At 38.1% G+C, this 16,588-nt stretch overlaps 2 protein-coding genes across 2 annotated transcripts in view; both read right to left on the bottom strand.

Annotated features, from left to right (window-relative positions):
* kcnh4b (potassium voltage-gated channel, subfamily H (eag-related), member 4b) overlaps window positions 1-3,244 on the bottom strand; it is a 50,345-nt gene extending 47,101 nt beyond the window's left edge. Inside the window, exons 1-2 of the mRNA XM_030122022.1 lie at window positions 2,252-3,244; window positions 1,986-2,086 (exon numbers count right to left, since the gene is read on the bottom strand). The gene's annotated coding sequence lies outside the window, so the exon portion shown is untranslated. The remainder of the gene's footprint in view (window positions 1-1,985; window positions 2,087-2,251) is intronic.
* Window positions 3,245-3,504: 260 nt separating this feature from the next.
* Window positions 3,505-12,818, bottom strand: ghdc (GH3 domain containing). Its single transcript, XM_030122564.1, has 11 exons — window positions 12,605-12,818; window positions 12,129-12,419; window positions 10,869-11,065; window positions 9,509-9,703; window positions 9,155-9,274; window positions 7,657-7,954; window positions 5,825-6,014; window positions 5,513-5,584; window positions 4,246-4,379; window positions 4,044-4,132; window positions 3,505-3,953 (listed from the first exon to the last, which is right to left on the bottom strand). Exons 1-11 carry the CDS (start codon window positions 12,714-12,716, stop codon window positions 3,732-3,734), a joined length of 1,920 nt encoding a protein of 639 aa, XP_029978424.1. The 5' UTR covers window positions 12,717-12,818; the 3' UTR covers window positions 3,505-3,731.
* Window positions 12,819-16,588: the final 3,770 nt, after the last annotated feature.

Here is a 16,588-nt window from a genome sequence, read left to right as displayed (position 1 = left end):
CATGCAACAATCCCTTCTCTCAGTTAAATACATCCTCCTTCCCTTGGCAAACCCATTGAGAAATCAGGTCTGTCATTCTCAAATCTCTGCTGTTTACATTGAATTAACTTGTGACTGGAGCAGATGTGCTCAGAAGCTCTGTGTGTGGTTATCTGTGAGCAAATCCTCATGGCACGTGAGAATATCAGGCACCATTACACTAAACTTCACTGGTAACAATAAAAACATTCTGCATTGACAAACAGTTAAAGAATTAATGAGAGAATGGGGAGACGTATTGTATTTATCTGCCATATGGTCCTTTTTAACCAAATTAATCATGCACAATAAAATCCCAAAAGTTGTAAGTTTTTCTGTATCCTGCTTATGATTCTTAGTCATGTTTGTGGATAAAAATGTAAAATAACAAGAAAACCTGCTGTAATTACTTGGAAAAAAATCCACTACTCCATTATAAATCCATTATATTTATATTCAGCTCTTATATGACCATGAAACAGGAGTATTAGAACAGCAGGAATCTTTCAATCATCCGCATGACTACTTCCAAGTAAGCTTTAATACGCTGGTGTGCATGAGAAATACATGAGATAAGAAACATCTCCATCTTCAGATGCCTACAGGTTAAACTGTTTCAAACCTCAGCGGAGGAAAACACTTAATCATCAACTCCTTGGAGTAAAAGGTCGTTTGGTGCGGCGCTTCAATTTTAGCGTTTTTCATTCCGCTGCTGTTTTGATCTAATCACATTATGAAGCCAAAATAAAACGTGATCAGTGTCAAATCTCAGCTGAAGTGGGACGTTGCTAAAAATATTAGCCCACTTTGTCAACGGAGAGAGGCATGCCATGCAACAAGGCACGAGAGTAATAGAGAAGGGCAGCTTCACATGAATCATTTCCTCACTTTACACTAAATAATCAATGATTGGCTCAGAGTATAGCTGTAACACGGTGATACTGAATTAAATCTATTCATAATGTAGGTGGCAGTAAATACTGTGTTTTCCTGTTATAAAAAATAACTGTCAACAGAAGTAAACTTTCTGCTGTATCTATGTTTCAGAGATTTATCTTTGGTTACAAACGGAGATTTTAAGTAAAAAGCAATGCTGAAACCCATGAAATTACACTGTGCAAATATTACTGATCCTCAAAGACAGTGATTAATGTACAGACACTGTCCCTTAAAAGTATAATGACACACTGGTCTACAAGCAAAATGGCTCCAGAATAAAAGCAGTGTAACTTTAACAAGTTTGAGTCACTAATAATAAAAAAAACTAACTCAAAACACTAGTTGGCTGTAGTTTCCAAGATACAGTCTTGAGTCAAAATGTGAAATTCTGAGAATTAATAAGCGAATATATTTTACTCAAAAGGAATGTCTGTCTCAGAGCTACCAAATCTACTTCAAAACACCATCTGCACAGTAGAATACATTCACTTTACAGGTTCTATATAACAGAACATTGAGAAATCGATCGGATAAATGGACATAAACTAATATATACATGAAATAACATTTTATCATATACAATAAAAATAGCAGATAACCAGCACTTTTGTCATTTGTTTTCTAATTCATCTTATAAATGTATATAATATTTTCTGCATTTAATATATAAGGTAGATAATTTCTAATAGATTGTAGTCCAGTGATATTTGCTATGGCAAGAAATGTGTATGAAACAAAGCGGCGCACCAGGACATTGTATGTGTGACACCTGTGAAAGTAACAGCTGAGGACGAAGACAGCATTTGAGGTGACGGCTAAAAAAACTCAAGAATAATAAATGTTTTGAAAAGTCATGAATTGCCTTAGATGTGTAATGGTGGAGGTGGGAGCAGAGAAGTAAGCACCAGCTGAAGGAGCCCAAGGACGCTTACTGTCTGACACCTGGCATCTGCAGAGAAACAGTGACAAGAACCCAAAAACACACCTTAATGCTTAGAGTTTCTTAGAATATTCTGGTAATTACTCACAAGCTTCAAAGCAAATAAATACTGATGTCCAGGGTGGCAGAGGACAGGTAACTGATGCAAAGTTCAGGACAAATTGTGGAGGTGCATCAAATGGGTCATATCTGGGGAGGAGGTAAAGAGTGGTATAAAAGGCATGTTTGGCAGAGACAGACATTTACCGTCATCTCCAGGTTTGTTTTAATCTACAATAAATCTGCCTCATAACAGACTCAGAAGACTGTGCTTTTGTATTTGAATTACTGGATCATGTAGATGAAAATCTGTACCTATCTAGCCCTGGTGATGATTTTTCTTCCTCAACACTGTGACTTAATTCTATATGGGACCAGCTCCCTCTACTGGCTGATGAAGTCCTAGCACTGACAAGCTGGAGATAAATGTAGAAGGAAAAAGCAACTCAGCGAGACAAGGATATGGCAATCACGCAGTCATTGTTTAGTGATTGATGTCCTGCTGAAAATCAATTTACATCAGCTTGTCCAGTGTAAATGGCTCAATGTGTTAGAGGTGAGAAAAAACAGCTCACTTCAGGATATTCTCAAAGGAACCTGCCCGAATCTGCAGTGGTTATATAGGAATTAGACTTTGCTGATTAAACAGGAAATGTCTTACACTGAATTCAATTTAGGCATCAATATATGATCATGACATCTAACATGATTGCTCTAATTCTCTTCAATGATACTTTATAGTTTTCCAAAACAGGGGTTTAGGAAGCATTTGCCTTTTCCACTGAAGCTGCTTTTCACGATTTCAGCGAGCAGGAGGGGTTTATTTTTAGAACTAAATCTTGTTGCTTTACTTCTCACAGGTGACTGCACTTAAGGAACAATACGTGCATCATGATGTCACTTTAACCACACCAGATGGTGTGCAACTGCAAAATATTACTTCCTATAAATGCAAAATTTTACTAAAATGTTCCTGTAGAGTGATTAGTAATTGCAATTTTGTTTTACTGTTTGTTTTTTTAAGGATCAATATAAAACCACAAGTAGTAATAAGGCAACAACATGTCTTGATTTTCTAACATCAATTAGAATATTTACATATGACAAAATGCATCTATTATCTGTATTTTGTGACATGTAATTTAATTTTTTTTAAAAATGTAGACGATATAATAGAATTACATCACAACTAGATTCATTCATTCATTCATTTTCTGAACCCGCTTTATCCTCACTAGGGTCACGTGGGGGTCGTTTGGAGCCTATCCCAGCTACATAGGGGTGAAGGCAGGGTACACCCTGGACATGTCGCCAGTTCATCGCAGGGCTGACATATACAGGGGTTGGACAAAATAATGGAAACACCTAACATTGTGGCATCATAGAAGGTGTTTCCATTATTTTGTCCAACCCCTGTAGAGACAAACAATAACTCTCACATTCACACCTATAGGCAATTTAGATTAACCAATTAACCTATCAGTGCATGTGTTTGGATGGTGGGAAGAAGCTGGAGTACCTGGAGAGAACCCATGCAGACACAGGGAGAACATGCAAACTCCACACAGAAAGGTCCCACCCCCATCGACTGGTGTTGGAATCGAACCCAGGACCTTCTTGCTGTGAGGCACGAGTGCTAACCACTGCACCAGACTAGAATACAGTCAAAAATAACAACAAAAACTTGTGTGTTGTTTTCAAAGGCACGTTCATGTAATGTTAATTGTGAAACGTGAGACATTTCCTTCAGTCTGTGTTCATCACAGTTTTTAATGTCTCCTCACTGTGAAAATTCTCAGGAAACTGTTTTCTGCAGGAGGAAGTCAGCATATTCTTTCTTGCGCAGTACACGGTGCATTTTGAAGGTGTTGGGTGAGGTGTTAGAAGAGGCCATCATCTGCTTGCTGAGCTCCTTAAAAGCACCATGTGCTACCAGCTGCACCCTCATCGGTCCAATGCTGCCCTTGATACGGAACGACTTATAGACAGCCGAGTCCTGCTGAAGACAGATGTCCAACTGGAGGGAAAGACAAAAGGCAGCACTTAGAAACAGAACAAGCAGCCATTTTGGTTCAATTTAAATAGGTTGACATTTGGTTTGTCTCACCTTGTATCGCTGTTCCTCTGTGAGGTTCCTCACCCCCTTAAGCTCTATAAAGACCTGGTAATGAGGATCTGAGCCACCTATTGAATCCCCTGCAGAACCACAGTATGGTTAGAGGCACTGAAGTGCAAATTCTACCATAGTTCCTGCTAAAAAGACTTCAAACACACAGATCTGATGGGAAATTCTACTGAGACTGTCTTACCCAGAATGCCACTCTCTGCACAGCAATAGTCGACAAGCTGAGCTCCAGGCCACTGAGCGACAGCCTTCTTCAAAGCCCCCAGGAACAAATGCTCAGATATTTTCTCCCCTCGAACACTCAGCATCTGACCCCGTCTGAATCATACAGAGGCAGGGAGAAAGCGTTTTCTACACTGTAACATCCACTGAGTAGAAAACAGGCTGAAACAGATTACATCCAGCATGAGATGATATAAAGAGAGCCCTATGACCTATTGGATGTGTCCTCAAGGTTATAACAATCATGAAAATTTACTAACTTCAATCAAATAATTATAATTACATTTTGTCACTTTGTTTCATTTTGTGTCACTATTACAGTATAATGAGGATATTACATAATTAAAATATATAAAGCCTATAGAGAGGTGAAGTCCTGCCCCTTCTGGTTGTGCTCCATGGGACATAATTTCAGACAAATACTATGTAACAGTCACTGGTGTGAGACAAGCAATTCTTTGATTCCATTTGGATTCTGCCATCATTTAAACACATGATGTATGCAACATTAAAAGATAACCTTCCATATCAAGAAAGTTTGTTGTCACAGTCTGAGAAGAATATGGAAATAGGACTAAATAATGACCAGACTTGCAGAGAATTTGACCTCTTTCAATACTTCATTTCACTCTCAAAACAAAGGTGAACTATGCCGATGAAATGGTCATTTTGGTGTTGAGACAAAACATTCAGTACATTAAACTGGAAGTTACTTTTACATTTTTAACACAAACTCCAACTTCCTTGACTTGTAAAATTATAATTTAAATAGACAAGCATATATGTGGCTGTTAGCACAATTCAGATTACATTAAAAACATTTCTTCTATTGCACCATTGACTAATGTTCATGTTTTTTCCAAAATAACATCTCATGTGGCACACAGGAAAGGAGGGGAGTTGCCTCTCTATTACTGTACACTATATAGTAACAGCAAAGCAAAGAAAGTCATTACAAAGACATTACTGACAATGACAGGTAGATACCTATAATCATTAAATAATTACCTATATTCTGATGTTTCACAACCATTCCAAACAGGTGCAAAAAAACACCATAGATGATGAAGGGTGCGCAACAAAATTTTGTCATTAATTAAAGCACTAATCAAAACTAAAATGCTGGAAAAGCACAAAGACATAGTAATGGAAATATAACCAGTTATTCTAACGCAGTTGGCTGAAATGACTGTAATCAGGCAACCGTATTATAATGGTGACAGCTCTACCTGTACTGAAACTCAACAATGGGACACTGATTGCGAAATCCAACGACCTTCACCACATCTCCAATGCGATATCTGAAACACAACACACACCCCATGACACAGATGCAGCTCAGTTTGATGATTCAAGCTATGATCAGTCATAACAAAATGCTGGCCTGACAAGCAAATAATAATAAGTGTTCTCTGTTGGGTTTATATTTAAAGTAATTGAACATTTTTCAAATTATTTAGAACAAAAAGTACACTCTTTTATTTCAAACACCTTGTTTTTCTTGTTTTAATATTATTCATAGATCATAAATGAAATCCAACCTGAAGAGTCCTGAAGCATTTGTGATGACGAGTTCATAGCTGCATCCCTCCTTCACCTCATCCATCAGCAGAGTGTGAGGCTGCTCCTCGTCCAGGCTGTTCTCCGGCACAAACTCACAGAACATGGACCGAGGACACAGCAGGTAGCGTCTGGAGGACTCCAGAGGCCACAGGTTCACCCCTATCAGACCTGTAGGAGCATCAGTAAATAACTCATGAATGCATGCACCTGAGAAACCCTCTTTCGGTACCATAACGGTATAATACTCTCAGAGATTATGTTTTTGATAAGTGTTAATGTAGTGGTTTCAAGTAGGGCTGTGTAGTATGATGATATATAGCATGTTGTGTGATGATAAAACCACGTGTTGTTCTGACATATCTTAGTGAAAACTTATCGATGAAAGAAGGAAAATAATAAAATGTAAGATTGTAAGTGAATATTAGGGGTGTCACAGTACAGAAAAAAAAATCTTGTTAGGTACCTTGGTTTTTGGGTCACAGTTCACAGAACAATACAATGAAATGTGGAAAACGCAACAAAAAATCCAAAAAGCAGCAGAAACAAGCGAAAGCTAATGGATGAGATGTATGTAATAAGGAATAAAAATGTTTTGTTGGATGTTAGATAAATTAAGAAAATTAAACAAAGTAGTGCCAGGCACAACAAACCCTGCCCCTCGCATGTATTTTATCTTATGTTGGCATCGATCCAGCTGATGTCATCATGTCTATGTGTGTGCTGCTGTCAGCATATCAGTTGCCCCTATATGTACGTGCCAGGTTTGAAGTAAACAGAAACAAAACTGATGTTTTTATAGACATTTGAAATTTAGCCCATTATATGTAAATGGAAGAAGAAAACAGATTTTACAAATTCATTAAAAATTTGAACGTTGACCTACTGTTCCCAAAATGTAATCAGATCTATTCTGGATCGCTGGCAATCTATAACCCAATTTGGTATGAATTCAACCAGTAGTTTGCTGCTAGAGTGTTAACAAACAAAGACATAACAAAAAAACAAACCAAACCAAAAACAATACCCCTTACGTCCCCTTTGGGGGGTGAGGTAAAAATAAAAGACAATATTCAGTTTAATAGAACACCATTGTTGAAGATGCTGTTTCAGATAAAACATGGACATTAAATCCATATCCAACAGACTGGACTGGACCCAGATGAACACATACTGGACATGAGACACAACACACTGAACAACTGTTTACAACAACTGAAATAAAAGTAACTGAATAACTGAGTCAATCAATACACAATGCAGTAAAACATCTGTATCCAGCCCCTGGCATCTCTGTTTGATACATGAGATAGTCACTAATCAGGAAACTCACAAATGGAGTATTATTTTATCCATATAACATTGACTGGGGCTACCGTTGATTAAAACTAGCCCCTCCTTTACACCCCTTATTGAATATTCACTTCCATATGTTCATTTAATATAAACTATTCATTGTTTTTAGAGAAAATGGGCATATAATGTAAGGTTCATTTCACCACTGTCTGGTACCACTACAGAGGTAATACATTCAATGTTTCATTACATTTAATGATGTACATCACATTTTCATTTTGTTCTAATGAAATGGCCCTAAGTGTTGCTTGCCAGTGACCAAATAAAACAGGCTGTCACACGGAATAAAATGACAAATTTCTCTGGTAAGTACAAAAGGCAAGAAAATATATATATAACATAGCTCTGGTCATTTACAGATATTTTAATGTGAAAATGCTAGGTATTATAACTTTAATACACATGTGTCTCGTCACACACAAACCAGTTTTACCGACCATCATGTGCAGGTTCTTACCTTCAGTAGCAGCGTAGAAAGGCGAGTAGAAAGGTACTCCTTCACAGTAGTTCTCCCTCAGCATTTCCCCATATATCTGATTGGAGCCTGAATCCACTGCCAGCACCAGATGAAGGTAGGGCCAAAGGCGCCTTCCGATCCCCTGGAAGCCATCCTGGAAGTGCACCCGGAGCTGGGCAGCCCTCTCCGGATCTGGCTTCATCAGAGCTTCCAGTCTGGCCCTCACTGTGGGGTCCAGATCCAGGGCACTGCTGACCTTACCTTGTTCGATGTCCTCCACAAGCTCCTGCCAGCGCTCCTAAGGGACAGCCAGAGAATTGGGAAGAAATTACTTTTTTAACCCTTAGTTCATCAGACAAATTAACAGAGCTTTTTTCAGTCAATGAGAGCCCGATACTTGACTCTACACTGTATCCTGGTTAATAAGAAAAGGCTCGAGCGGGATTGCATAAAGGACACAACACTAAAGGACTTTTCTACCCAACAGACAAGAGGGACAGATTTATAATTTATAGCCTGGTGATTTTTTTTTTTTTACAATTTTTAAAATGTATTTAATTTGCAGAAACTTTATATTTCCTAAAAATGTTTATTCTTAGAAACAAAGCAGAAGAGTCTGGCACAACCTCCCTGACTTCCTACTAGCACGATGCATCTAGCAGAAAAAAACTACAGGAGGTCAACAACTTGAGCACCATTTGTAGTTTATTAACTTTACTAAACTTTGATGAAAAATTCTCGCCCAAATGTGTTGCTCTAGCTTTAATAAAGTTGTTCTACAAATGCAGTGGGAATTCTTGACCTGTGCAATGTTGATTCTGCAAATCAGAAACTAACGAGTGGTGCCAGGCACAATAGACCCCGCTCCTCAAGTGTATTGTATCTTATTTTGGCATCAATCCAGCTGATGTCATCATGTGTATGCATGTGCTGATGTCAGCATATCAACTGCCTCTATATATGTGCCAAGTTTGAAGTAAATTGAAACAAAATTTATGTTTTCATAGACATTTGAAATTTCACCTATTAAAAGTAAATGGGAGAAGAAAATAGATTTTAAAAATTCAAAGAAAATTTGAACTTTTACCTACTTTTCCCAAAATGTAACCACATCTATTCTGGGTCACTGGCAATCTATAAACCCAGTTTGGTATGAATTCAACCAATAGTTTTGCTGCAACAGACATTTGAAATCCCACCCATTATAAGTAATGGGAAAATTAAAAAAAAAAAAATGTATTAAAAATTTGAACTTTGACCTACTTTTCCCAAAATGTAATGAGATCTGTTCTGGGTCACTGGCAATCTATAAACCCAATTTTGTATGAATTCAACCAATAATTTTGCTGAGTGTTAAGAAACAAAGAAACATAGAAACAAACTGAACCAAAAACAATACTCCTTGCCTCCCCTTCGGGGGTGGGGTAAAAAGGCGCGTTTTATAGTAATATATGTAACCAGTGCCTGCGTGATGAACCATGAAGTGAATTTGCTGTACCTGTAAGGCACTGAAAGCATAAAAGATGGTGGAAGCAAAGTTGGACTCCAGCGTTCCCACAGTGGGATCTTTCAGAGCGAAGAGCAGATGCAAGTACAGAGTGTCCTTTTCACTCTTAACCTGAAAGAAAAGAGGACAAAACAACGACACTACAAACACAAGTCTAGTGAGAATATTTAACAAAGTCATTAGCCTCATAGCATAATTGTTATATTTTTGGCCAACTTGGGATACCTGCAAAAAATCAATCAGCAGTGTAAGATGAGTAAAGTCACGCAGATATTGCAATTTGGCCAAAAATATGATTGAGGCCATTGTATTATGAGGCTAACGGGGTGATTCCTATACTCATACCTCAAAGGCGGGTGCTGGGGTGGTGTACAGGTTGAGCATGTGGCGAGAGGATGCTGGTGTGGAGGAGTTGGGTCCAATAGGAATGCCGGCCTCTGATTGGCGGAGAATAGGTGTGTAGAAGAACTTGGTGGTGCGTTGGAGGCTGTTGCTAGCAGGGAAGGCCTGCTGCATCGCATCTACACACACTGTCACTCCCTTTTGGATACAAAAACACACAGCCAAACTCAAGAGCATGCAATGATCTGATACATACTGCATTATCGTAGTGGTATGATATCGAACAAAAATCACACAACTGGAGATAAAATTTAAATCCAATATAATACATAAGCCAGTTGAACCTGACATGCTTGTAGATACAATTTGAACAACATGCTATTAATCAATGGCATTCAAAAACAGCTGCCCACAATATGTCAGTGGTATGGAAGTTGTTGGAGAAATTCTAACATTACTTCTGGTTTTAGGAAACTCTTAAATCTGAGGTCAGGTTAAAGGTCATGGCGTGCTACTGTCCGTATACATTGCCTTGTTTTCTGTCACCAATCTGGATCTGCACACAAGATGTCTACAGTCCAAGGTTCATAGAAATATTGTGCCTAAATGATCTTCTCCTTTTTCCTTTAGCAGAGTGCATATGTGGTATATTGTGCTGTGTTGGTCCACAAATGCAGTATAAGTGTATTTACATTATAGAGACACACTCTATCTGATAGTAGTATATAAACTTTTGTACATTGCCACCTCTAGCTTTGTTGTTTTTGCAAGGCTGAAATGATCGTATATATTTATTTCATTCTCTTTTCTTCAGATACATCAACAACAAAAATACATGGAATATGTGCAAAGCCTTAAAAGACACACAAAAAACTGAAACTGTTTAAATCATTGTTAAGTGTGACCCTGACCCCATGACCAGAAGCAGCATAAACAGGTAGAAAATTTGACGTGTTGAATGAAACCTGGTATGAAAGTTCATGAAAGACAACTCATATTATATGAACAAAAGGATTAAAGATATGTTTATTGCAAAGGGAGATCACACTAAATACTACCTCTTTGGTTTATAGAACCTGTTTTTTTCCTGAAATGTTCATTTTTACTGCTCTGCATACTTTGCATACATACAGATTGTATCTTAATACATAGACTGATAATACATATATGTGGTCATTAGAACTTTACTAAAACCAGCAAACCTAATGTTGGCCTAGAACTTTTGTACATGACTGTACATGTGTCAAAATTTAATATTGAACACTATCATAGACTGACACTAACTGGAATTGGTATCAGGCATGGAAAGGCATATAGAGTCAGCTTTACTTATTAAGTGTATCTTATAGAGGTGTCACCTCACCTGTAGGAAGAACTCAGTATTGGTGTCCTTAGTGCTGAGGAGCATGGCACTGGACCCTGATGTCCCAGAGGTCATGGCCAAGATCAGTGGTTTCTCAGCGATTATCACCTTTTCCTCTCCAGCTGCGATTCGCCTGATCAGCTCCTTGTAGTGCTCATATGTGGTGACAGGGTGACGAGCACGAAAGTCATGACAGTCTAAAAGAAGTTTTATTATTTATTATATATCATGAAAAAGACAAAAACCTTACAAAAGTAAAAGTATTTATCCTTTGTAAAATCCTCCCGGTCAGTGTTTTACTGTTATATGCTGTTTTTTTTTTTAAATTAATTTCACTGCTGAATTAATGTGCATGTAGCATCTTTATGCTATAGATGCATCATGTCCTGTCAGATCATCCTATGTTTATGCTGTATCTCTATTAAGCCATCTTTGCATGAACTCAAGAGAAACTGTTTTCAAATATGTAACAATGCATTTCCCAGCCTACACAAGATAGTTTTGAAAGAGCTTATTTGGCCAGGGAAAGAGGAGAGTTTTACACTCAAGCAAATAACAGACACTAATCATTCATTTTAAGACACATTAATCCTTAGTCTATCGCATGTGGATATATGTGATTTTCAATAGGTAAGAAGAATGAAACTTTGTAATCTGAAACCTTACTACAAATACAGATGAGATTCACTACAACTTGTAGGTCAATTAGGCCATCAAACAAATCCAATTAAGTAAAAATTACAATATTTACACATGTGTTACAGTGGAGTAAAAGACTAAAGTTGTATAAAATGGAGTCACTCAAGTAAAGTGCCAGTACTTCAAATCTATACTTAAGTACAATACTTTAGTCTAAAGCAGGGGTCACCAACCCTGGTCCTTGAGATCTACTATCCTGCATGTTTTAGATGTCTCCCTGCTCCAACACACCTGATTCAAATAATAAGCCAACCATCAATTGTCAGGTGTGCTGGGAGAGGGGGACATCTAAAACATGTAGGGTAGTAAATCTCGAGCCCTGGGTTGGTGACCCCGGTCTAAAGTATATAACACTTTCTGCCACTGAGTAACAGTGCCATTGTTATTTGTGGGATCTTCACATGTACTACACATAATGTTACGTCACAGATGTCAAAGGACAAATCACTGCCGGGTCTGTTTTACAACATACAGACTCTCATTAAAAACAAAAAGATATGGCTTAATTATAAATGTTCATTCTTTATAAAATGTCCATGAACACCTCCACCTTTTTCTTACCTTTAATTAAACTGAAGTCATACTGTTTTCCATAACATGTGTCTGCGTGTTTGCGCAGGCGCATCAGCAGAGTCTCCTCTTGGACTCGCTTCACATTGACCGTGTCGGCTTCCAGTTTCTTCCTCTGCCGTCTGCCGAGCCAGCCTATTGCCTTCCCCGCCACATACTGGCTGAGTAAACTGCTTAAAGTCCGGTTTTCGCTTTTAATCTTGGAGCTGATATCCCTCCAGATGAACGCCATCCCGGCCGAGGAACAGACGGCGACGGCGGCGAGCAGAGGACGCGGCATCGCTGCACAGAAAGCCGGGGTTACACAAGAAACAGAGGCAATAGAACAGCCGGGTGGGGGCGCTGTAGGCCAACATTACAGCCATATCCGTCCTAATGTTAAAATAGATAGCTGTTACACTGCGCTTCACACAGTCTAATGAAACTAGCAACAACTTTTCAATCATGTCATAGATTCAACTTCTTACCCTGATTCTGTTCGATGATGGCGACGGCAACACATAAAACCGCAAAACACAGCGCCAAATCAATGTGAAACCTAGACACAGCCATCCTGAATACGGATTTTAACCTTACCATTTCGCTGTTTTAAATACTGCTTACAGAAATGCATCTATAAAATATACAGCAGATGACAATAACACAGCCTTTCAGTTACTTTCCCTTGTTGGCACTTCCGTGTTTTGGCCACACCCCGTCACACTGATTGGCTGAACGAGTGATGACGTAAAGTAGTTCGTGGTAAAACTGCAACAGAAGTTTCACTGAAATTCAAAAAGTTGTGAACTGAAGAAAATAAATATCTGTGAAAAATCCATCAGTGACAAATAACAAATAAGCACTGGCAAGATGAGCAACTCAAAGATATAATATGTTTAATATATTTTAAAAGCATGCAGTAGATTTGTTAAATCATAAATTGTAGGTTTATTTTGGTTTTGCATTATGTTGAACTCCTTTGAACTATTTTCTGTATGGCAGTTCACTCTGCAGCCATGCATCATATTCTGTAAGGCCTCTGCATTTCACATACAAGTCAATATTTACAACCTCTTCCAGAGAACACCATTCTACTATTTGAATTATAAATAAAGTAATTTATAATAGTGTTATTTGCACTTTTTCACTCTGATTATTTCTAACCCATTTTGGATTCTGTACTATAAACTGTCAGCTATAATAAAGGAGACCAAATGCATACATTACTAGTTAACCCTTTCATGCACAGTGGTCACTCCAGTGGACAGTTATTCTACAGCTGTTCTCTTGTATATTCATGGGTTTTGTTGTTTTAGTTCCATATCAGCCAACACAGTAGACGCTCATGCATCATCCCATACACTGCAATTCAGTCCATTACTGTAACTTTGCTGTTCTTGATAAACCTAATCTGCAGTGACATGTTTGGGTGTAAAGCAATTGTTTATTGTTATTAGACTGTAATTAACGGCTGTTTTTTTTTCCACAAAAAGTTTTTTTTTTTTTTTTTTGCATATTATCTCCATGAAGTGAATAATAAATAGTATTACAGTATGTTAAAACGTGAGAAAACATTTGATTAGCAGCATTAAAAATGTTCTTATTGCATAGTTTTTCATATCACTTTCTGATATTAGGTTTTAAATACATGTTTCTAAATACATGTTTCTTTGCTTCAAAAATTAAATGCATGATCTCCAGCTGAGTGAACATTTTTTTAACTCCTTAAAAAAAAAAAAAAAGCCTTGATCGCATTGGTTTGTTTTTCATGCCTAAAGAGGAACAAAAACACTCAGGAAAAATATATTGACAAAGGTTCCATAATTCATGCATGAAAGGATTAAAGTTATTTAAATGTTGAGCCACAGTAAAAGAGGAATGGATTGGAATCATAAAAGAAATATACCCTAACCCTAATTTCTGGTGGAAGACAATCCTCCATTTTGATACAGCAGCTCCCCAACGTATACATCTACAAGAGAATGGGTTTAACTCCAGGGGAATATTAGTGTCAGAGCTACCAGATCTACTTCAAAACACTGTCTGCACATGACAATACATTCAGTTTACAGGTTCTATCAGTGGAACATTAATAAATCTGTTGTATAAATGTACATAAGCTAATATATATGTGGAATAATACTTTATCATATATCATCAAACCATCAGCAAACCAGCAATTTTGTCATTTGTTTTCCAATTGCCAATTGCCTCTTGCCAAAAAAAAAAAGAAAACGTCACAAAAAACAAACAAAAACATAATAAAACAAACAAAAAAGTTACAAAAAATTAAAGGAATAAAAAGCCAGACCTTCTGCCCTCCACCTCGTATAAAAATAAAAAATAAAAAAATTACAACTATTTTTTGAAAATTTTTAAAAAGAAAAAAACAAGAGTTAAAAATATTTGAAATGATTTTTAAAAAATAGTTAGCTCCTCCTTGAACCGTCCCCTTATGTGGTGGAGGAGTTTGAGAGCCCTAATGGCCCTCGGAGCTCTGTTGTGGGGGTCATGTTGCCCCTGGTAGGGTCTCCCATGGCAGATTGGTCCTAGGCCAAGGGTCGGACCAAGAACGGTTCAGAAAACCCGTCGTGACAACAAACAACAAGGGAACGTGGACCCGGCCCAGAGGCTTACCGGGGCTCCGTCCTGGAGCCAGGCCTGCGGTTGGGGCCCGTGGGTGAGCACCTGGTGGCCGGGCCTTTGCCCATGGGGTCCGTCCCTCACCAGGGTCCAGGTCATAAGGCGTTGGACTCCAATACAGTAGACCTGGGTTTGATTCCAGGTTGAAGTGCTCATTTTCAGCTAAATCAAATGCTTATTTTAACACATTTTTTTCTACTTGTTACTGTTATTTTAAGACTTAAATTCTTAGAGCCAGCTCACTCAGCTTATATTTAGTATATTTCATTTATTTTGAGACTGTAGAAAGTTACATTTGAAGTAATCTCATCTTAAATCCAGTATTTTATGCTTATTAAGCCTTCTAAGTACATCCGTAGACATACCTATTTCTAGATTTAACACTCTTAATTCAAGAAATCTTTTCAAGTGAAATTATCTTGCTGCATGGACAGATAATTTCACTTATTTTGAGTCCCTTTTTCCTCAGATTTGTGTTTTATCTTGTTTTCAGACACCTTTTTTTGCAGTGTACAGTTGGATTTAATATTGTCTAAGCTCAAGTGCAATGTGATTTCATCTACAACTGTCTTGTTTTTCTTAGTTTTTTTGTTTTAAGCAGCAGGATGAGAAAATATGAAGAGACACAATGGACACTGGTCTGGATCATCAATGGTACAAAGACACTGTCTCAACATGGAAGTCAACGTGTTGGTCTCTACACATTTTTCTGCATCTGATCAGGAATGTCCACTACAGCTGGACGTTTGTGTTGTTGTGTGGGTGTCACAGTGGAGAACCTGGGTCTTACTTTGACTGTGTTGCAGGAAAGACAGCGATGCAGACTGTCTGTGAAGGAGGAGGTCTGTCTGATGGAGCCGTTCATCCATCAGCGGTCGTTTTCCATCAGAACCAGTAGATCCAGAGGTCGGTACAAATCCACTTCCTGTCTCCTGAAGACCCATATTTACAAAATCACTTCCTGAAATCACTCTTCCTCATCCACACAGTGTCCATGATTCTGTCTTGATATTTCTAGATGTGGGTGTAAATGACATCGGAGGAGACGTCAGTCATGGACCTGTGAGGGAGACCAGGACCAGAACCCAGACCCCAGACCAGACCCTCCCACAAAACCCAAAATGACCCCTCTGCCTCAAACTGTAACTGCAATAAACCGCACAAACTTCATTTTTATTCTTGTCTTTGTAAAAGAACCCAGATGGAGGTTCAGTTTGTTTTTGTAGAACATTGTTACACTTGGTCTAGGGGTTGCCAAGATGCAACATGATGTGAGACTCCCCTCCCTCCATGTCCCTTAAAATACAGGAGCAAGCTAAAAAAAAATTAGATGACCAGCAATGACATAACTGCAGTTTGAGGGATTTATTTACATTAAAAAAAAAAACAAAAAAATCAAGAAAAGCACTCAGAGAGCTCAGACCTCCACCAAGACAGATCTGCAAAACTTAATCAGTTGTTCCATGTGCCAGTATCAACATTTCATGAAAATCTGTCCATAACTTTTTGAGTTATTTTGCTAACAAACAAACAAACAAACACACAAAGCAAAGTGATCATAATAATACCTCCTGGTGGAGGTAATTAAATCAGGTAGGGAATCAAAGTAACAAACATAACAAACAGAATCATACTCCAAGCTCACTACGCTGACCTACAAACACAAACCAAGGAAACCACAGTGCATCCATGTTACCTACCCTCCTAACATAAAAACAGGAGAAAACTTAAAAAGATTCCCTCCTTTTGCGACTGATTATACAAAGTTCTCCAGCAAAAATGACAGATGGCTGGTTACAAATGAGGAGGATGGGAAGAGAGGAGTCTCC

Source organism: Sphaeramia orbicularis, chromosome 19 (assembly GCF_902148855.1).
Source record: "Sphaeramia orbicularis chromosome 19, fSphaOr1.1, whole genome shotgun sequence".
In the NCBI taxonomy this organism is placed as follows: domain Eukaryota; kingdom Metazoa; phylum Chordata; class Actinopteri; order Kurtiformes; family Apogonidae; genus Sphaeramia; species Sphaeramia orbicularis.
Note: the sequence above shows the minus strand (reverse complement) of the source record. Positions and strands in the feature narration are given on the sequence as shown.

Excerpts from the sequence above, each read along its gene's own strand:
- ghdc (XM_030122564.1), bottom strand. The coding sequence starts at position 12,716 with ATGGTAAGGTTAAAATCCGTATTCAGGATGGCTGTGTCTAGGTTTCAC. Across the intron at positions 9,704-10,868 it reads ATACTGAGTTCTTCCTACAG|GGAGTGACAGTGTGTGTAGA; the intron begins GTGAGGTGACAC and ends TGTATCCAAAAG. Across the intron at positions 9,275-9,508 it reads CCCCAGCACCCGCCTTTGAG|GTTAAGAGTGAAAAGGACAC; the intron begins GTATGAGTATAG and ends CTTTTCTTTCAG.